Source organism: Schistocerca piceifrons, chromosome 5 (genome assembly GCF_021461385.2).
Source record: "Schistocerca piceifrons isolate TAMUIC-IGC-003096 chromosome 5, iqSchPice1.1, whole genome shotgun sequence".
NCBI lineage: Eukaryota > Metazoa > Arthropoda > Insecta > Orthoptera > Acrididae > Schistocerca > Schistocerca piceifrons.
In genome coordinates, this window is record NC_060142.1 from 469,487,243 (window position 1) to 469,510,823 (window position 23,581).

General features: G+C 45.2%; 1 protein-coding gene across 1 annotated transcript in view; it reads right to left on the minus strand.

Moving 5' to 3' along the window:
• LOC124799081 overlaps window positions 1-23,581 on the minus strand; it is a 161,257-nt gene that overhangs the window by 135,075 nt on the left and 2,601 nt on the right. The window contains exons 2-3 of the mRNA XM_047262618.1: window positions 15,331-15,504; window positions 6,751-6,957 (exon numbers count right to left, since the gene is read on the minus strand). Of these exons, the coding sequence (XP_047118574.1) occupies window positions 6,751-6,957; window positions 15,331-15,504 (381 nt within the window). The remainder of the gene's footprint in view (window positions 1-6,750; window positions 6,958-15,330; window positions 15,505-23,581) is intronic.

A 23,581-nucleotide genomic window follows, 5' to 3' on the forward strand; every position in this document is an offset into this window, starting at 1 on the left:
TTTATCCTGGTGGCATCCCGTTTCTTTGAACCGAGGTGCTCGCGGTACCGCTTCGTCGCGGTAGCACTTGGAAAATCCAACGCCTACTCAACTTACGAATATACTATGCATCTGCCATCCATGATCTGAACCGTATCGAGCGAGTGTTTCACTTGCGCTCTATTGTCACGCTACCGGGTAGTGCAGGTTACGATGGTATCCCAGTCACCTAACAAGCCGAATTGTTCTAATCGCCGCTGCGGAAAGAGCGCTCCATGGCCTACACTATAGCTGCTTCTAATTCCGCTTCTCATGAGTATAAATTGTTGAAGTGCATCACTATCGGTTCCATAAGACTGGTAGCCATCCTCAGAAAAACATGAGTCGTTGTGCAGTACAGTTTCGTTTAATTCATCAAGTCTCGTAGAAATTTTGTGTAAATATCGTATCTACCCATATATACAGACAAGTACAGAGCCTGAGGAAAACAGAGAAGCACCCAGATGGGGAGATATAAACAAAATGAAATTTCTCGGATTGAGAGTATACGTGATGCCATTTGAATGATTACAAAAACAATTCAAATTTACGAAGGACTTGACGGTATGAGTTCATTAAGCAGAGTAACACTGCACACTCTCTGGCATTCCCTGAGTTGGTTGGGAAGGGCGTCATAAAGCCGTTGTATCCTCTGTTGGTTCTAGCTGGCCTATAACTCTTGTAATTGGTCCTTGATACACTATGTGATCAAAAGTATCCGGGTACCTGCCTGAAAAAGATTTACAAGTTCGTGGCGTCCTCCATCGGTAATGCTGGAATTCAATATGGGTGTTGTCCCACCCTTAGCTCTGATGACAGCTTCCATTCTCGCAGGCATACGTACAGTCAGGTGCTGGAAGGTTTCTTGGGGACTGGCAGGCCATTCTTCACGGAGTGCCGTACTGAGGAGAGGTACCTATGTCGGTCGGTGAGGCCTGGCGCCAAGTCGGCGTTCCAAAACATCCCAAACGTCTTCTATAGGATTCAGGTCAGGACTCTGTGCAGGCCAGTCCATTACAGGGTTGTTATTATCGTGTAACGACTCCGCCACGGGCCGTGCATTATGAACAGGTGCTAGATCGGTTCAAAGATGCAATCCTCATCCCCAGATTGACTACCACGCAAAACAACAAGGAGTGTAATCCCCTTCCATGAAAAACACGACCACACCATAACACCAACGCCTCCGAATTTTACTGTTGGCACTATACACACTGGCAGATGACGTTCACCGTGCATTCGCCATACCCAATCCGGCCACTGGATCCTCTCATTCTGTACAGTGATTCGTCACTACACACAACGTTTTTCCACTGTTCATTCGTCCAATGTTTGCGCTCCTTACACCAAGCGAGGAGTCGTTCGGCATTTACCGGCGTGATGTGTTGCTTATGAGCAGCCGTTCGACCATGAAATCCAAGTTTTCTCACCTCTTGCTTGACTGTCATATTACTTGCAGTGGATCCTGATGCAGTCTGGAATTCCTCTGTGAAGGTCTGGACCCTCTTCAACTGTCGGAGGTCTCTGTCAGTCAACAGACCAGGTCGGCCTGTACGGTTTTGTGCTGTAGATGTCCCTTTACGTTTCCACTTCACTATCAGCTCGAAAACAGTGGACCTAGGGATGTTTATGAATGTGGAAATCTCACCTACACACGTATCACACAAGTGACACCCGATCACCTGACCACGTTCGAAGTCCGTGAGTTCCGCGGAGCGCCCCATTCTGCTCTCTCACGATGTCTAATGACTACTGAGGTAGCTAATATGGAGTATCAGTAGGTGGCTGAACAATGCACTTAATATGAAAAACGTATGTTTTTGGGGATGTCCGGATACTTTTGTTCACATAATGTATCTTAGATGCACTAAGACATCCGAACTGGTCCCACGCATGTTCAAAGGGGAACAGATCTAGAGAACATAGTTGTGTGGAGTTACCAAGCGTGCACAGGCTGGGTGACGACTCCAAAGAGCAACCAAATGGTGTAAATTGCCTTGAAGATGACCCTATCGCGGGTTGAAACCGGTTGGCAGCAAAATAAATAACCCGATTCTGACCGTCATTTGAATAATTGAGATCTAGAGAATTTTCTGGCCGCAGGACTAACTCAACATCACGCCCGTAGTTCATAGAGAGACGTGCCATGTGTGAACGAGCACTGACCTGTCGAAAAATGGCACCAGGGTACTGTGACATGAGAGGTAGCACACGAGGACATAGTATGTCAGTGACGTCCCGTTGCAGTGACAAAATTTTTTCAGTCACTGCCGGCCGTGATCTGAAGTGTCACCCGATGAATTTTCACGCTGTGGCGCCCGGATTAACATCGCTGTGAGCCTTCCAAATACCGTAAGAACAGGACCCCTTCCCATTTCGCAACGATACTCGCCGACGATGGCTACTCGGAGCACTGCATCGCTGAACACAGAAGGCGCCAGTCATCAGCAGTCCCTGCTTCCTGGTCATGGCACCATCGCAACACAGCCGTCGCTGTCGTGGTGTTAACGGCAGCCTGTTTATGGGATGATAATTCTCCAGTCCGGCTGCTACGAGTCCCCGAACAACAGCGTTGGATGACCTACGAATGTGACAGAAAGTCCATTAGTTGTTCTCGGATGGCCAGCGCAGATGTGAAGAGGTTATCAATGTGCTTTATGCACAGTACGATGACCGTGTTGGTGGTTAGACATTGTCGACCGGATCATGACGACGAGTATACCTGCCCTCATACTCCCACGCGGTCCCCCTTCGGGCCACTGTCACATCCGAAAGCCCCTTAAATTTGGATACTGGGCAGTTCGACAAGCCAGCCAAATAGACCTCCAAAGTCTGTGAGGTGCTGAAAACGCTGTCTCACGCGAGTACGTGGGAACTCTCTGTGGTGCACAGTCATTACTCAACATCTGACGCTACACAAGCCCCTTATATACCCTACCACTCCTGGAGACAACACTAATGAATTCTGGTGGCCGTTCTACCCATCACAGAGAATTTCAAATCTAATGATTCGCATATCTGTCGATGGTGCGAGCGTGTACAAAGTTACACTGACATTCAACAATGTCTTCTCTGTTTTTTCAGACAGCGGATGTTACAACACAGCAACGATTAATGAACTGGTGGCTCAAATGGCTCTGAGTACTATGGGACTTAACATCTGAGGTCATCAGTCCCCCAGAACTTAGAACTACTTAAACCTAACTAACCTAAGGACATCACACACATCCATGCCCGAGGCAGGATTCGAACCTGCGACCGTAGCGGTCACGCGGTTCCATACTGAAGCGCCTAGAACCGCTCGGCCACCCCGGCCGGCTAATGAACTGAGGAGAGACCATTGATCTCACATCAAGCAACGGCTACTCGATATGTCTTTTATAGGCACTGTAGTGTCACTTGCCCATAGGAAATTCATTCAATTCCTCAATCTAAAGGACCAGTCAATCGAAGTGAGAGTCTTGTGTGCACTAATGTCCCGTCTCCCTTACAAAAGTAAATAAAGCATGCCTATGTAAAACCCTATGGGCACTACTTATTTCCATAGTATGCTGTTTTATTTTTTATCCATGCACGTGTTACCTTCTTTGTTATTTTTTTTTCTTTTAGCATTAGATGAATTCAGTAGTTTGGGAGCTCCAGCTTTCGTCTATTTCTATCTTAGAGCAACTATAGCTGCCATTGAACCATCGTCCTTTTGAATGGGTATACAGTGTCTTCACATTTGAACTGGTCATGTCTCTTACAGGTTAGCTTGTTCTTACTTATAGCCAGAAATTCTGTGTTCCCATCACTAAAACATAGACCTGGTATCGTAAGAATTTTATAAACGTACTGCAATATTTTGGTCAGCCCAGTCCTTGTACAGCTACGTGATTCCTGTAGGGAAGTATAGTAATGTTTATACCCTGCAGTTAAATTATGTTATTATAAATTTGTATTCCACTTCCACAAAAGAGAATAATACCGAGTGCTGTATTTTCTATTAGAACAAAATAGAAAGAAGAAAACAGAAACATTATGACACGTTGTCAGAAACACACTTCGATTAGACAAGCTAAACCAAGATTTATATTTTTGGCAACACTTTGCAAGTGCTATGCCCTTCGCCAACAGCTAAGATTTGCATGTACACTGAGTGACAGAATTCAAGGGATAGTGAGACGCACATATACAGATGGCGGTATAAAAGTGTAGTGCTTTTGCAGAGCTGTCATTTTGACTCACATGATTCATGTGAAAGGGTTTGGGAATTAACAGACTTCGAACGCCGAATTGTAGTCGGAGCTACACGCATGGGATATTTCATGTCGGAATTCGTTAGAAAGTTCAATATTCCGTGATCCACAGTGTCAAGGGTGTGCTGAGAATACGACGTTTCAGGCATTGCCTCTCACCACGGACAACGCAGTGGCCGACGGCCTTCACTTAACGACCGAGATCAGCGGCTTTTGCGTAGAGTTGTCAGTGCTAACACACAAGCAACACTCCGCATAAATCAATGTGAGACGTACGACGAACATAGACTTTAGGACAGTACGACGAAATCTGGCGTTAATGGGCTATGGTAGCAGACCACCGACTCTAAGAGCCCTTGATAACAGCATGACATCGCCTGCACTGTCTCTCCTAGGCTCGTGATCACACCGTTTGAACCCTAGACGACTGGATAACCGTGACCTGGTCAGGTGAATCCCGATTTCAGTTGGTAAGAGGTGATGGTCTTCTTAGAGTGTGGCGCAGACCCCACGAAGCCATGGACTTAAATTGTCAGCAAGGCACTGTGCTAGCTGGTGGTGGCTACATATTGGTGTGGGCTGTGTTTACATGGAATGGACTGGTGTAATATTTCTGGCTTAGTCAGCCATTATATTAGGTTCCAAGAAGCTGTTGCCAGAGCAATGGAGATGCAAGAAGACGAAATGTGGTGTGAGGTACCTGTGACAGATGTTAGATTCGGTACCATTCCCATGAGAAATACTGCCTGCATAATGCTACTGCTCCGTGATTGGCTGCTATGTCCGGAGCAAGGGCGCCAAAACGTTAAAGTATAGTTATTATTATTAGTTAAACTACTCATTGGAATGACTTTACTTTTTAATATAAAAATCTCTCAACAGCTGACTATCAATCAGTCATTTTAGAATTATTAAAAACAATTTAAATCAAAAACAGAAGACTGACGAAATTGCAGACGAAGCACTTCGGAAGTGTTCGGGTCACGCCTTTTCTGGTATGGCGCGCGAAGAGTTTCGGGCTTTTCGTCACTCTGGATTAGGCAGTCGAGAAGAACAGACACGCTGTCTGTCATAGGATGTGTTTCCAATTTTTATTTTAGTTTCTGTTCGACACTCTGGATTAGGCAGTCGAGAAGAACAGACATGTTGTATGTCGTAGTAAGTGTTTCCAATTTTTAATTAAGTTCCTGTTCGTCACTCTGAATTAGGCAGTCGAGATGTACAGTCATTTTGTCCGCGGCAGGATGTGTTTGCCAGTATTCAGTATTAAAATATTAACTCCGGTAGTCCTGAGGCACAGATACGTGCCACAAATAGTGTAAAGATACATTTTCGTCAACATTGTGTTTGATCATGTACTTTGCTGTATCAGAAGGTGTTGTATTAAGATCATGTAGTCTTCTCGTGTGGCTATATTAAAATACGCGAGTGGCATCCCAAAGAAGTGATACATTATTTCAGAACAGAACGTCGCTAAAAGTCAGTTTCAGCCTCAAGACACAGAACCTACGACCTGCGTTATGTTTTCTGCGCTGGTGACATCAACTTGAAGACAGCAGGTTAGAGAACTATAACAGAACCTTCGTATTCCACACAGTGCAGTGGAAACAACTAGGCGCCTCACGTGTACTGCATGCACAGAACAAATGTGCTGAGTGACACGTCATCTGCAGTAATGCAGAGGAGGTAAAGGAGGATGACCGTTATTAACACCAACAGTCAATTCATTCTTCCTTTCTTGCCGTACTGGGTCCTCTGCATTTTAGGCTACTTGGAGTTACAGCCATGAAATTGTTATGGATGACAATGTACCATGTCACGAGGCCATAATTCTTCGGTATTGGTTTGAAGAACCTTCTGGACAATTCGCACGTCACGTATCTCATAGAACATTTAAGGGACACAATCGAGAGATCAGTTCATGCACAAAATCCGGCAGCGGCAACACTTCTGCAATTTTGTCACCTCATGGTATTAATTATAACTGGCATGCAGTTGTTGAGGGAAATGTGGAAACGGTGAAGTGTGAATATATAAATCAAAGAAATTCAACAAATTGTTTGAAGCACTTTCTGCTCATTTATTTACTAGAAAACATATATTACCTCCAGCACCCTGCCTTTAAATACAAACACAAACTCGATCTCCCCACAGATACCTTATCTGCCCCAATCACTCGTTACAGACAGACATTAGAGAAGGGCAGGGATTTACTGCGAAGAGGTGTTTGTACTAAGTAATACATACATGCGAGCTATAGCGAAGTATTGCCGTAGACATTAAGCACAAACTGGACGGGACGACACTGAGTTGCCTGGTACATAGGCGTATCGAGACTGGCCGTGGCGGGAGAGGCTGCGACGGCGCGTGTCACAGCGCTAGGCGGTGAGCGGAGCGGCGGGTCGGCCTACTTGCGACCGGGGGGCAGGTAGACGCCTCCGGGGGCCTGGGGGCCGGCGCCGCCCCCGGGCCGCTGGCCGCCCCCGAGGGAGGCGCCGCCGGGGCTGCCGCCGTCGTACTGCACGTCGGCCACGAAGCCGGTGGCGTCGCTGGCAGAGTAGCGCACGATCTGGTTGCGGCCGTCGGGCAGCAGCACCTGGAACTGGCCCGTCACCGTCTGCCCGTCGCTGCTCTCCTGCTGGCTGTAGTCATTGCCGCTCTCCGGGTCGCGAACCTCGTACTGGAAGTTGTACGGCTGCGGCTGCAACGTACCAAGCACAGCGGTTGCTAACGGCTACTGAATCTCAAGAGCAGCAACCAGTGTGAGCAACTTAGAAGTAGATATCCTCGGAATAGTGAAGAAACTCAAATCACTAGTAAAAGCGTGTCTTCCAGCACATATTACACACCAATTAGGTTCCCTTCAGAGTATGCTAATGCTGCTAAACAACAATACAGGGTGGTCCATTGGTCGTGACCGGGCCAAATATCTCACGAAATAAGTATGAAACGAAAAAACTACAAAGAACGAAACTCGTCTAGCTTGAAGGGGGAAACCAGATGGCGCTATGGTTGGCTCGTTAGATGGCGCTGCCATAGGTCAAACGGATATCAACAGCGTTTTTTTTTAAATAGGAATCCCATTTTTATTACATATTTGTGTAGTACGTAAAGAAATCTGAGGACCACTGTAAAGTTTGGAAGGTAGGAGACGAGGTATTGGCAGAAGTAGAGCTGTGAGGACGGGACGTCAGTCGTGCTTGGGTAGCTCAGTTTGTAGAGCACTTGCCCGCGAAAGGCAAAGGTCCCGAGTTCGAGTCTCGGTCCGGCACACAGTTTTGATCTGTTAGGAAGATTCATATCAGCGCACACTCCGCTGCAGAGTAAAAATCTCATTCTGGACCTATATTGTATTAGAACATACGAATTAACTCGAAGAGAACGGTCTATTGACACATAGTCAACACGGATTTACTAAACACAACTACGTCTTTACTCACACAAAGTGTCGAGTCGTATAGACAAAGAATTTGAAACTGATTCCGTATTTCTGGATTTCCAGAAGGCTTTTAACACCGTACGTCACAAGGAGCTTGTAATCAAATTGCTTGCTTAGGGGGAATACTGTCTCAGTTATGCGAATGGATTCGTTATTTCCTGTAAGAGAGGTCATAGTTCGTAGTAACTGACTGAAAGTGATCGAGTAAAACAGAAGTGATTTCTGGTGTTCCCCAGCATAATGTTAGAGGCCCTCTGCTGTTCCTCATCTACAGGGTGTTACAAAAAGGTACGGCAAAACTTTCAGGAAACATTCCTCGCACACAAAGAAAGAAAATATGTTATGTGGACATCTGTCCGCAAACGCTTACTTTCCATGTTAGAGCTCATTCTATTATTTCTCTTCAAATCACATTAATCGTGGAATGGAAACACACAGCAACAGAACGTACCAGCGTGACTTCAAACACTTTGATACAGGAAATGTTCAAAATGTCCTCCGTTAGCGAGGATACATGCATCCACCCTCCATCGCATGGAATCCCTGACGCGCTGATGCAGCCCTGGAGAATGGCGTATTGTATCACAGCCGTCTACAATACGAGCACGAAGGGTCTCCACATTTGGTACCGGGGTTGCGTAGACAAGAGCTTTCAAATGCCCCCATAAATCAAAGTCGAGAGGGTTGAGGTCAGGAGAGCGTGGAGGCCACGGAATTGGTCCGCGTCTACCAATCCATCGGTCACCGAATCTGTTGTTGAGAAGCGTACGAACACTTCGACTGAAATGTGCAGGAGCTCCGTCGTGCATGAACCACATGTTGTGTCGTACTTGTAAAGGCACATGTTCTAGCAGCACAGGTAGAGTATCCCGTATGAAATCGTGATAACGTGCTCCATTGAGCGCATGTGGAAGAACATGGGGCCCAATCGAGACATCACCAACAATGCCTGCCCAAACGTTCACAGAAAATCTGTGTTGATGACGTGATTGCACAATTGCGTGCGGATTCTCGTCAGCCCACTCATGTTGATTGTGAAAATTTACAATTTGATCAATACATACTAACGAAACTAAAATGAGCTCTAACATGGAAAGTAAGCGTTTCCGGACACATGTCCACATAACATCTTTTCTTTATTTGTGTGTGAGGAATATTTCCTGAAAGTTTGGCCGTACCTTTTTGTAACACCCTGTATATAAACGATTTAGGGAACAATCTGAACAGCCGTCCTACGTTGTTTGCGGAAGAAACTGTGGTTCATCGTCTAGTAAAGCGCCAGAAGATTAAAACCAATTGCAAAAAGCCTTAGATAAGATATTCATATGGTGCGAAAATACGCAAGTCACGCTAAATAATGAAAAGTGTGAGGTCATCCACATGAGTGCTAAAAGGAATCCGTTAAACTTCAGTTGCACGATAAATCAATCAAAGCCGAAGGCTGTAAATTAAACTAAATACCTGGGAATTACAATTACGAACAACTTTAATTGGAAAGAACACAGAAAATGTTTTGTTTGTGTGTGGGCGGGGAATGGGGGTTGAGGCGAACCGAAGACTGAGTTTTATTGGCAGAACACTTAGAAAATGGAACAGATCTACTAAAGAGGCTGCCTACATACGCTTTTCCGTCCTCTTGGATTACTGATGCGTGGTGTGGAATCCTTGCCAGATGGGATTAACAGAGTGCATCAAGAAAATTCAAAGAAGGGCAGCACGTTTTGTATTATCGAGAAATAGGGGGACAACGTGTCAGGTACATGATACAGGATTTGGGGTGGACATAATTAAATCAAAGGCGTTCCTCTTTGCAGCGGGATCTTGTTACGGCTGGAGGCTGATGTTTTTGAACGAGATACAGAATTTCAACTGTCCTGCGCGAATAGGGGAATAGCACCCAAGAGGACTAACATATTGTTCGGTCAGATATGCAGGACCCTTCAGCCACGTCACATACTTTCAGCCAGGGAATGAGCTTGATTGCAGGAAGACAGATATCCGCACAGACAGTACGAAGATATTTACAGCGCTACTGATTGTCAGTACAGAGATCATTGAATCAGCATCCCTTGGAGCAACAGCAGAGAGAGATGCGACGATAATAGTGAGCCCAACAACACTGCACACAGGAGCGGCACAACGTCGTCTTTTCAGACGAGACCCAGTTCCAGGTACGCCATCACGACGGACGTATTCGTGTTTGCGGGCTCCAGGGATAGTGAAGCTTTCCACATTAAATTCGTCGCCGCCATACGGGCCCAGCCTCTAGTGTTATGGCATGGGGTATTATTCGGTATACAACAGGTTCATATCTAGTCCTTATAGCCACTAATATGGACAGCAGGCGTGACATTTTAAAGTCGGTAGCTGTACCCTATCCTGCCGTCGTCACCTACCTCGATACAGAGGATGTTCAGCTGTTGCCCCTGTCAGTAGATGTTCTCGTGATCTCGCATTTACTGAAAGCATCTGATCACGAGTCGCCATCCACTATGACTGATGAAGTCTGGAATTTAGATGACGCAGAATGGAATGACGTTCCCGTTTCCGTCATCGAGCTCAGCTCGACTCGATGCCCATTCAGGTTGTAGCTGTTTTGCTACCAGAGGAGACAACGCCGTCTATTAAATTTCGTTCCTTGCATACTGTCAGGTCACCTACTAGTTAAATATTATATTATTCCTGCTCTGCTGTACACAGACACAGTAAGTAAATTTTCGTCAATTGTTATCGTTTCTGATGTTGCGATTTAATAAGCCGGCAGTATAAAAGCATTTGACCGTCCACCAATTTGAGTATCTGTACTTCTTTTTTAATTTATAGGCTTTCGGGATGTGCCCATATAGCCAGCTGGATAGTGTTATGTCAGTTAGGACGATACGAACGTAAAGACAACACAACACACAGTCCGGGAGGGGAACAAATCTCCGACTTCGCTGGGAATCGAACACAGGTCCCTTTGGTTTGCGATCCACCGCGCTGACTGCACGGCTATCGAGACAATGAGCAAAGAGGAGGAGTTTCCGGTGTTCCACGGGAAGTAGGTCGCCTCAGAGCTGGGTTGGCGGCGCATTGCTCACGAAGGGACGCGACCCGCGGTGGTGAATGTGACTGTGGACGCCTGGTGACTCAGGGTGAAAGCGATCCGACCTTTGGCTCGCGTCGCATCCTCCCGGTGGCGGAACATCCCGCGCGAGTGATCGGCTGCTCAGCGCAACCCCGCCTGTCGGATCCTCAGGAACAATGTTATCTGATGAGGCCCACTTCCCAGAGGGTCCGCGCTGGCCCAACGTGGCGGCCGCCATGACATTTCTGGTGTTTGATCAGCCGCCAGGTGAAAGGTGCTGAACGGCCTCTGCAGACCTCGTTGCGTACGCCTTTTGCTAGCTATTCGTTACGCCTGACAATAGTGTTAGAGTAATCCGCCCTTCAGAGTCTCACGGAACTTAGCTGCTACTGTCTAGACAAGAGGCAGAGAGTGGGTAGAAATCGTGCTTGCTACCGTACTGCGATCAAGCTGGACACTCTGCCCCGCTGGAGGCGATCGTACCGTAGTAATTAGTCTGTCTTATCGTAGTGAGTGTTGTGAAGTTAGTCTTGAAGATAGTGAACGAATTCTATAGGACGAATATAGTCCTACAGCTGCCATGCAGGATTTATTTACTACCTACACACCTGATGAATTAAGTTCCTTGAATAATCTAGTATGGGAATGTAGAAAGGAAATCTAATGTTTATTCTAAAATCATTGTGTCCAGGGCAGCAGAATCAGTCTCGAAATTCGACGGGAAGCTGAGTAGTTAGTTGTTTATGAGACCTTGAAATGAAACAATTAAGACACGAAAAATCAACCGCTTCGAATGAACTATCGTGGCTACATAAATACCGACAGAACTTACACTACCTTCTCCTCATTCTGGCTCTCCAAGGGAATTTGTTTTGGGGGAATTATCCAAAAATGGATCAAATTCACGTACCTCGAATTCAGTTAAAGTAACTGAGAATCTTTCTTATATCAGTGAAGTAGATTATCTTTATTATAGTGTTTGCTCTAAATACGAGTTCCACGTTATCCATATCCAGAATAGACCCACATAATAATGATAAACTTTACTCAGATGGGTTCTGAAGCACACTGTATATATCAAAATGGGGCTTAGAGTGGTCACATGTCTGCTAGACACCAGTTATAGATATTCTGTCTGACTTACATCAGTGCCATACTGTAAGTGCTTTCATTCATGGCAAAATGGTATCAGCATCGCTGCCAAAAGACTGATTTGTAATCTTTATCATATTTTTAGGCTTTAGTGTTCGACGAGGATGCGCAACAATGCTTTAAAACAAAAATTTTCGGTGTAGAAACCAATGCCTCATTAGTAGCAGGGAACTTTGTCTATCAGTTAATGAAAATGTCAAGTCACACGTCAGACGCCACTGTCGGATTTGAATAAGTAAACACCATTTGCAAAATTCTGTTCGACATCGTCATCTCGAGGTCGGGTGGTAATTGCCTCGCAGAGAGGGAGGGTTAGATCCCGGTTTTACCAAGTGGTTTAGTTTGGTTTGAGGCCTTGGATGCAGCCCACTGCGCATTGCGAGGACAACCGGGGAATAGCTTGAAGAACTAGTAGCGGCTTCGGATTGGGAAAGTCAAAATTAAGGGCCAGGAGAGAGACGCAGTGACCACATACCCGTCCACATACGAAACCTCAGTATGTGTTTATTATCTATGTGCAGCATAGCGGTTTTATCATCATGTTTTGGATAAGGTTTAGATCATCTTTTCGTACTACATAAAGCACAAATATTGCTGCATTGAAGTTTAGGATAAACGTCATTTTTTCATCATACTCAACAGTAATACAGTTCGCTATACTGTGAAGACAGCGTGTTTATCAACACTGACGTAGCAGCTGAGCGGCATAAATTTGGCTCGAACCTGCACAACTGCGAAGAACAGGGGATACTGGAGGTAGCTGCAAACGGAAAGTGAAACGAGATAATTTCTCAAATGAAATTGAAGCCAGGTCGACATTCCGAGAGCAAGTCTGTAGCGCAAAGATGAACCTTGTGATAGAAGGGTACTACTCGGCAAAGTGAACTGAAGACCCGGTCAGGATGACAGTACCATTGAAGAGTGAGAGGAGGTAAAAATGGTATATTCTCCAGTATTCTTGCAAGTGGAGCGCTGTTAACTTGCTCCATATCTGTGCGGCCAATGCCATGCATACAGCAACGATTAAGTAGTGACCGGTATTTTTGTTTAGCAGCTCTCATCGCACACTATCACTCTGACATTTATTCCCGGTATATTGTGTATAAATCCATGCCTAGACTCAAGAAACAATGACGGCTTTAGTTCTGAAGCCTCATTTTATTATAGAAATCAATTGCAGTGCACATTTTTGATATTTTGTCGTCTCGTTCACATAGGACTCTGGCATCTTTTAAAAACAGATCTCGAAGCAGAACATTTCACCGAGACAAAAAAGTACAAAGTTTTTTCCAAAATTGGTATTGCTTTTCGTCGTTTGCAATGTAGCAGAATTAACTGTCAAATAACCCATTTAACCATATCGTCAATGGGTTACTTGTGTAGACTTTGCTTTTTCTTCTTTCGTGATAGTAGCTTGAGCTCCATTCCACTGAGAATGTTGTGCTTCTTTCTGTGATTTGCGTACTGTTGACAAACTCACCTGAAACATGTTGCTCGCCCATCCCGTTACCTTTTCCGTGAGTACTGCCCCCCCCCCACCCCCACCCCCCCCCAACCCTTCCTCCTCATCGTCCATAAATTCAATGACAGTAACAGTGTGGAATCGCGGCTACCAACGAAGGCATTTTCCTCGATCACTTTCCGTGCCCTCTACTTTATACAGGTGGGTGGCTCCACCTCTTCACGTGGTCAAATTAGTTCTCGCTACCGCCGGTATTTGAACCTATCACCTACCTTATTCGAAAAAAGCATCGGTGTAAGCACCTCTGCTTGCTCTACTACATCCAGTCTCGAAAATCTGGATTGAAAGCTTTACCTCTTTGTAGCTTTGTCACTAAAGCACAGAGAGTAAATCTGTCCTACGTTTCTGTTTTTCCCCATTACGAGTACAGCACTGTTGAAAGCTATACATTTTCCGAAATTCTGGCTTTTAACTCGTGTCCAGACTTTTTTTTATCTGTTACAATAATGGCAAAAAAGATGACCGAGTAGCTTGTGACCACTCCTTTACGAAATAACAAACGAAGGAACGGATTTCGTCAGACAGCCATCATTAGCTTCCCGACTTCGATTTGTGTGCCTCGGTGAAAAATTGGTCAAGTGTCAAGAAGCCTTCCAACTAGCTCAGGGTTCAATCTCTGACAGTGCTCATACTTTTCGCATCACTCGCATCTCTGGCAATGATTTGCTTACGTGCTGTCTGCATCTTGGTCACTCTTGCCATCTTTCTCTAACTCTATGGGTAAATCAGGTCATTGATCGGAGGGAGGCAGGAATGTATCATCTCCAACACCACCATTCCCCGTAAAGTGCTGTGGAGTTCAGTCTAACTTCAGGGTTGAGGACAGCTTTACTGTGCTTCCAATTCACAATCTACAACAGTCTTCATGAGTGAAAACCACGGGTAATATACTATCATTGACTGTTTTTTCCCCTTATTACATGTCAACACATCGAAATAACTGCCTGTACCAATTTGTGAGGATGTGGAATGGAATGTTCACATACGCTCTGTTGTAGGTAATTGGGGTGACATACGATGTTGGGCAAATGAAATTACTCTACAGAGGCGATGGCTTACAAAACAGTCGTGCTACCCACCATAAAATATTGCTTAAGGTAGTGGGCCCTACACCAAATAGCACTGACACGGAATATTGTACGTATACAAAGAAGAACAATGACAATGGTCAGTTTTGTTTTGTCGAGTAACATATAAATGTCATTTGCTAAAGGGTTCTTACACAAACCTTCTCATTTTCCTCGGCATTTGAAATGCACCCTCTTTGCGCGTCCCGTATCTGAGGTCAATAACCGAAGACTATGCGGTGGCTGTTAACTCGCACGTAGACAGTTCGAATACTGAATGTGGTGGTGGTTCTGAAAGGAATGCCCACCATCAATATTTGATCGACATAAGGAGCAGAGGTGACAGCGTAAACTTCTTGATCTACAGACTTCACCCCAATTTCCTGGCTGAAATTCGAAACCTCTCCAACGTGTCTCAGGAAGTGAGGTATAAGGCAAGTGCTGATACCTGTGCCGGACTTGGATGCTAAGCCAGGTGGCCACGCTGTTGCCATTACAGAGGAGTCTGCTGTGTATCAGCACCAGGTCTTACCCTCTCCCTTCTCTCGTCATCATACAACCCAAACGCCACCTCACACTATAAGCACACCCATTAGTTACATATACTCAAGAGATGCACTTGAGAGGCAATTCTCGTGAAGAGGAACCATTGGACGAAGGAAAACCTTCCCAATAACGGAGTTGAACAACAACTCGAAACCTCCCAGCTGACAATGCCACGGCGCTCTTCGTTCCTTTCCTTTCTCTTCCCGAGCTAGGTCGTCTGAAAGTCTTCGGTTGGTGGACAAGTAGCGTTTCTGCCGAGGTACGTGGCAGCGAGTACTCACAGCGCCGTTGTCACCGCCGCTGGGTCCGCCGAAGCCGCCGGATGGGGGCGCGGCGCCGCCGTAGCCGTTGCCGCCTCCGGTGGTGCTGCCTCGGCTGAAGCCCGTGTTGCCAGAGGGCAGCAGCGCCGCGCGGACCGAGGTAGCCGCCAACAGACAGCACACAGCCAGCGCCACCTGCCGCCCAAACAAACAGGTGCTGACTCAGACGCCGTTGAGCCTCTTGTTTACAGTACGGTAGGCGACGACTTGCAGTGAAAACTTCAGAATTTTACTGCCTAATTTCCTGATGTGGAAAAACACAGACAGACAGACACTCGCTCATAAACATACAGGGTGTTTCAAGGTATTTGTATCAAATGGCATTAGAAACAACTTCCGTTACAGAGAGAATATTCGCTTGTGTTAGCCGGCGACGCTAGGAGTCTTGTCGTAGCATTAAACGGCCCTTTGTCGATGGTATATCACCAAACTAGCAGAGTATACTAAAGAAGTGTGCTGAATCTGCATACTACCTACCCAGCAAATTGGTAATCTCCAACAAGAAAACCTTAAGAATGAGTGTCTCTAATGGGGGTTGGGTTGGGTTGTTTGGGGAAGGAGACCAGACAGCGTGGTCATCGGTCTCATCGGATTAGGGAAGGATGGGGAAGGAAGTCGGCCGTGCCCTTTCAAAGGAACCATCCCGATATTTGCCTGGAGCGATTTAGGGAAATCACGGAAAACCTAAATCAGGATGGCTGGACGCGTGATTGAACCGTCGTCCTCCCGAATGCGAGTCCAGTGTCTAACCACTGCGCCACCTCACTCGGTTCTCTAATGGGAGCGATATAGGCAACACAAACTGCACATGAACACTGCAGGCTGCCTACATCCTGCCACCTCTCAGGGGCATAACCAATTCTAAAAGACTATTTGGATCGCTGCAAAGCATCAACAAACGTTTTGTCCCTAACAAAAGTTGTTCCCCATGACACGATCTGTCACCACTAGACGTTTGATTCAAAGCCTTGTCCTTCAGTACCAATTGATGATTCACTGTTCTGCAACTGTAGAAATATATAAAACTGAAACGCTGTCTATTAGGATTCAGTAACAAGATCGTTTCCGATCAGGTACTTTGAGATGATGAGAATATCAGGCAAAAGGCAGGAATGGAGTACTGCATCCTTAGGGCAGGTGACCGAAACAACATCTAGAGAACTATTACACTGTAATATAAACCAGTGTACAAATGAAACTGGTACTTAACTATTAAGTATTTCGTGATGACTGGGTGTTTTGTGATGTCCTTAGGTTAGTTAGGTTTAAGTAGTTCTAAGTTCTAGGGGATTGATGACCATAGATGTAAAGTCCCATAGTGCTCAGAGACATTTGAACAATTTTTTATTAAGTATTTCACATAGGTGTGTGTTTGTGTGTGTGTGTTTCTGTATCTCCATGTGTTTAAGAGACAGAGAGAGAGAGACAAAGATATGTAAGCGGAGAATGAATCCTTTGTTTTTAGTTTTGGATAGGTGTGACTGGGTTGATAACGGAGATATGTATCGAAGCAAATGTATGTTGAGGCTATATGCAACAATGACCCATCCTCTCTCTGTAGCGCACTGCACGGAGGTATTGCACCTATCTCGTAAAATATGCCTATAGCGTAGTATCCAGGAATGGTTCTTCAGTACTACACCCCAATCATCGATAAAATTCCATAGAAAATACATCTACCAATACCGGGAATCGAACTACTTGCATCTATGTGAAGCACCAATGCTTTGGAGACCAGAACTACGTGTATGTATCGTTGTTCCCCTGCCTAAAACCGCATAACGAAAGAAGGACACAAAGTAGCTGGGTGAGAGTCAGAGACCGCGAACTCAACGATAGAGAACAATGACTATATAAATTATAATTTTCTAACAGCAGAGTCGGAAATTAAAATCTTATGAACAGTACGATAACTTCGAGTATTAAACTTCGCATCAAAGTGGTTATTACACTAAGGTGAGAAGGTCGTGGGATAGCAATATGTGCTTACAAAGATGGCGGTAGTATTGCGTACACAAGGTATAAAAGGGCAGTGCTTTGGAGGAGCTGTCATTTGCACTCAGATGACGAATGCGAAACGGTTTCCGACGTGATTATAGCCGCACGACGTGTGTTAACAGACTTTGAATGTCAGTTGCCGCTAGATGCATGGGACATTCCATTTCGGAAATCGTTAGGGAATTCAATAGTCCGAGAGCCACAGTGTCAAGAGCGTCCAGAGAATACCAAATTTCAGGCATTACCTCTCACAATGGACAACGCAGTGACCGATGGCCTTCACATAACGAACGAAAGTAACGTTTGTAGCGTTGTCAGTGCTAACAGACAAGCAACACGGCTTGAAATAACCGCAGAGGTAAATGTTTGTCCTGCGATGAACATATCCGTATTTGACGTTAATGGGGCATGGCAGCAGATGAGCGACTCGAGTGTCCTTGTTAACAGCATGACATCACCTGCAGCGCCACTCATGGGCTCGTGATCATATAGGTTAGAACCTAGACGATGGTCAGGTGAGTCCCGCTTTCAGTTGATAAAAGCTGATGGTAGGATTCGAGTGTAGCGCAGACCCAGCGAAATCATGAAAGTTGTCAATAAGGCACTGCGCAAGCTGGTTGTGGCTCCATAATGGTGTGGGCTGTGTAAGCGATAATTGACTGCAAATTCTTATGTTCGGGTACTTGGAGACCATCTGCAGCCATTCATAGAAGGAATTATTATGGATGACAATGCGCCATATCATCGGGCCACATTTCTTCGCAATTGTTGGACAATTGTGGACAATGTGGACAATGCGAACGAACGATACGGCCACCCACATCGCCCGACATGAATCCCACAAAATCGTGCACCGGCGACACGTTCGTAGTTATGGACAGCAATAGAGGCAGCATGGCTAAATATTTCTGCAGGGGACTTCAAACGACTTATTGAGTCCCTGCCACGTCGAGTTGACGCACTACGCCGGGTAAATGGAGGTCCGATACTCTATTAGGAAGTATCCCATGACTTTCGTCACCTAAGCGTATTTACATCAGAGGAGTGAAATTCTTATCGGAATGAAATAACATTTAAAAGAAGTCAAAAATGTTTTAGATACCTTTAAATCACCAAACGGAAAGTGAGAAGTAAATTGTTTTTACTGCCTCGGTTTTAGCTACCGATATCAAACATGTAATCCGAAAAGGAAATAGTTGCTAAAGGAAATTCTTCTCCTGTACCACTTATCGTGAGTCCTTTGTGTACGTAAGGTAAATGTTCCGCTGTTGTTCATAATGTAGGTATGCGCAGTATGTTACATTTGTTTCTGTTGGGAGGTCAATGCAAATACCTACAGCAGGCATGAACCCTTTGCGAGTATTTGTGCATTTCGCTACAGTTTTTTAGCTCTACGACTTCGACACAGATAAAAGCGTCATCCGCTTATAGTTACACTGAGCATTGCTGTGGTGCTTAGTGCGAAGACTGGTTTGAAAATTGTCCTTGATAACCCGTCTTCTGTGAGCCTCTTCATCTCTGGATAGCTACCGTAATCTACGTTCATCTGAGACCGCCTACTGAGTTCATCTCTTGGTCTCCCTCTACAGTTTTTGCTCCGCACACTTCCTTCCCTTTTCACATTGTCAATTCCTTGATACCTCAGGATGTGTTTTATCAACCGATCCCTTCATTTAGTTCAAATGGCTCGAAGCACCATGGGACTTAACATCTGAGGTCGTCAGTCCCCTAGACTTGAACTACTCAAACCTAACTAACCTAAGGACATCACACACAGCCATGCCCGAGGCAGGATTCGAACCTGCGACCGCAGCAGTAGCGCCGTTCCAGACGGAAGCACCTAGAACCGCTTGGCCACAGCGGCCGGCCATCATTTAGTCAAGTTGTGTTATAAATTACTTTTTTTCCGTGTCTGCTCGGTACTTCCTCATTTGTTATTCGATCTACCCATCCAATCTTCAGCATTCTTCTGTCGTGCCACATTCCACAACCTCTGTTCTTTTCTTTTCTGAACTGCTTATCGTCCACGATTCACTTCCGTACAAGGCTATACTGCAGATAAATACTTTCAGAAAATATTTCCTAAGGCATAAACGTATTTGAAACATTATAAATTCCTCTTTTTCAGAAATAAATTCCTTATTATTGTTCATTAGTTATTTTTTGCCCCAAATACCAAAACTCATATAAAACTTCTAGTTTCTCAAATCCTAATCTAATTCCCACTGCGTCGCTTGTGGTAATTTGTTTACAATCAGTTACTCTTGTTTAATTTTGTTAATATTCATTTTATAATCTCTTTTCAAGACTCTACCCCTTTCTGTTCAACTGTTCTTCCAACTTCTCTACCGTCTCTGACAGAATTAAAAAGCCACTGGCAAATCTTTAAATTTTTATTTCTTCTCCTTGAACTTTACTTTCCTTTACAATTTTCTCCTCGGTTTCCTTTACTTTTTGTTCAATGTACAGATTGATTAACATCGTGTATAGGCCACAACCCTGTCTAATTTGTTCGCAACAACTCCTTCCCTATCGCGTCATTCGACTCTTTTAACTGCTGTCTCGTTTCTATAAACTTGTAAATAATCATTCGCTCCTGTATTTTATTTCTGCTAGCTTCAGAATATCAAAGACATTTGTCGTAGGATTGTATCAACTTTACAATACCCCGGCACGGAATGCATCCTCCTGTGCCAATTCTCTGCGCCGATCGGCAACTTGTTGTCTGTGTAAAAATAATGTCTTAATAGCCAGTGGTTCATGTGAGCAGAGATGAAAATCGGAGGGAGCCAAGTTCGGTTCAAATGGTTCAAATGGCTCTGCGCACTATGCGACTTAACTTCTGAGGTCATCAGTCGCCTAGAACGTAGAACTAATTAAACCTAACTAACCTAAGGACATCACACACATCCATGTCCGAGGCAGGATTCGAAACTGTGACCGTAGTGGTCGCTCGGCTCCAGACTGTAGCGCCTAGAACCTCACGGCCACTCCAGCCGGCGCTAGTTTGGCTTTACGGTCGGTGATCAAAGAGTTTCCATCGGAAAGGCTGCAGGAGCGTCCTCATTGCCCCTGCAGTGTACGGCTGAGAATTGTCATGAAGAAGGAGAAGCACGAGAGCTACGTTGTGTGATATGTACATGAAATGAAGCGAAATCTCTCACAGATACTATTCTTCTAGGCATCCTTACATGCTCATTGTGCGCTCAAAACTGAAAAGAGTGACGTGACGCAATGGACGGGCGTACTAGTAACACCGTCCAACACATGTATGGAAAGCTTCATTGGATTTTCGCTGCGGTTTCCAATTCGCGATCGACCGGATCTTACTTTCCGAACAGCCGTTGTATAGATCTCTTGGCGTACCTTGAAGCTGCTTGCCTGGCTATTCTATCAGTTAAGGAACGCGTGCTGTTTTTCTGTTTGCTCGTCACGATTTTAGCTTCAACCTAAACGACTCCGATAAGTAGCAGCTCTGTTTGTTCCCCTATGGATTCCACCCGCCACACGTTTTAAGTCGCACACTCAAAGAAAACACGCGCTGTTTTCCGAGGCCGGTTTATTTCGAAATGGCCCCTTGCCTTTGTTTACTTCTCCTGCGGCTGGCTCTATCTGCTGGGAGCATTAAGAGAGATGTGTCGCTGCTCTTAGCGAGCCTGCGTCGTGAGCAGCTCCCATGAACACGAGACGGGAGGCGACCTTGGGCGCGCCTTCCGCTCTTGTGCCAGAGAAAGCCGGTATCCGCGCCCCACACCCCGCGCCTATCAGCGCATTGCATTACACGCCGGTCCAGTGGAGTCGTCGCCCGTGTCGAATTATTCGTCACTGTCGCCGCAGAGGAGGGCTCAGCACTCGGCAAGCGGGCACTTTACAGCACGTGTTTGTACTCACAACTTCCTCCTGATTAGGAAGCACTCGCACCACTGAAAAAGCTAATCGCTGCAGGTGCTTCTCGAGGTCCGGCAGGCAGCTTACTGTGTGAAAACGTAACACTGTGAGTTGGCAGTGGATCTAGAGACGCTAGAGCGACCTTCATCTATAACCCCACGATCGATCGTCATGTCCACCCACACGTACATTTATTTGGTAAAGAAGTCACCGTATAGTGAGTGACGAATTCACTTCTGAATGTAAAGTCTACGTTTCGAAATTCTTCAGCTGTACCCGTAGTGGTTGAAGCGGAATGTGAATGCCAATAAAATTTTCCGGGCGAACACGCCTCTATAGAGAGTAGACGGTAACTATGTGGATCATATCACACTGGCGATGTGGAATATTTGCGGCAATCAAGTCGAGAAAGAATCTCAAATTGGTCTACAAAGCCGTCTAAGCGGCGGCGCATGCGCGCCCTGAGAGGTTTTGACTGTTCTCTCTCTACCTTACGCTACCGGCTTAGTCGGGTATTTCGTTAACGTTATTGAATGGAACTTTCCCGTTAGGGTAAATACATTTTTAAGTGTTATGTAAAAACCAATTACATTTACAATTACATCCAAGCTTAACCCTTACAAGCATAGTAGCTCGTAGTAAGAAGAACAGAAGAACAGAAATGTTTTTTAATCTTATATTGTTAAAATTTGCAATTTCTTGAGGTAAAAATAACAGAAAAGTCAAGTATCATTTTGCTCGTCACGACTTCAAATACACCACAGTGATACTTTCTAAACAGTTGCCGTTTACACCCTGTATAGACGACCGGAGAATAATCGAATTTTTTGAGCCCTAAAATAAAACAAAACAAACAGACAAAATAATCCAATTGACATCCTTTTGCGTGTTCAGTTGAAGGAATCGAAGAGTGTGCGCGTGCCACCTGCACAGGTTTGAGGTCTAGAGCTCACAAATCTCCCTATTTCGTCGCAGCAATATGTGACAAATTCAAAACAGCGTACTAATGGAAATGCCGTGTGGCTAGGGCCTCCCGTCCGTAGACAGTTCGCCTGGTCTTTCGAATTGACGCCACGTCAGGGACTTGCGTGTCGATTGGGATGAAATGATGATGATAAGCACAACACAACACCTATTCCCTGAGCAGAAAATCTCCGACCCAGCCGGGAATCGAACTCGGGCCGTAAGATATGACATTCCGTCGCGTTTGACCACTCAGCTACCAGGGCGGACAGCGGACTAATGTTGCTAGTTGTAATGGAGTTTATTTCTGAAACAGTGTGTTCGTTAACCAACATGTAGAGTCGTAAAAAGAACGCTGATGACGAATTCTTTGAACTGTGTAAATCGGAACCTGATTTGTGAATGTAAAAAGTTGTGTCACAGTGGAGGAAAGCAAGGAGCTGCCCATACAAAATTGGTGGAAAAACTAAAAGTCGAGGCAGACGGCGAAGAGGATGCTGTCGTTACAATATAAACGATTTAGGAAGGCTCACTGAAAATTGAAATATCTCCAGACTACGTTCGCGAGCCGTCGATCTGGTACTACAGTACTGTTGATCTGATTTTCTGCAGGATCAAAGCACTTCTCCCGAGCGAGGAACTATATACACTCGTAGCAAGTAGTCAGTTGGGAAGAGCCTGAGCTTTGCTCTCATTTTCTCCTGAGCGGATACGATTGTTTTCATCTTCATATATTTGAAACTTCCTGGCAGACTAAAACCGTGCGCCGGGTAGAGACTCGAACTTGGGACCTTTGCCTTTCGCGGGCAAGTGCTCTACCATCTGAGATACCCAAGCACGACTCACATCCCGTCCTCATAGCTTTACTTCTGCCAGTAGCTCGTCTCATACCTTTCAAACTTTACAGAAGCTCTCCTGCGAATCTTGCAGAACTAGCATTCCTGAAAGAAAGGATATCTTTTTTCTTTCGATAATTGGTGCGGCAACTGGAAGTAGCTTCAGACACAGTATCACTTGAAAGGAAAAAATTATTACAAATATTTGGTTCAATTCTCAGCTTATTTAACGGATGGCTGTCGCCTTTCTACCTCCTTTCTGGTGCCATTCCCCACACTACTACTCATGTTTCTTATTACTAGTTTTCTCTGGATTTTTTAAGTAAGCAACAACCTGTCAATCTAATTCTTTGTCACAACTGAAAATGTGAACCTCTACGGTTTAACACAGCGTGTGGGTTTGCAGTGAAAACCTATACAGCCATACCTGACAGATAAACCGGGCTTGTATGGGACACTAACATATGAAATACGTGGTCGGAAATCTCTAACAACGTTTGCAGCTCGATGTAAAGATGTGTCACGAA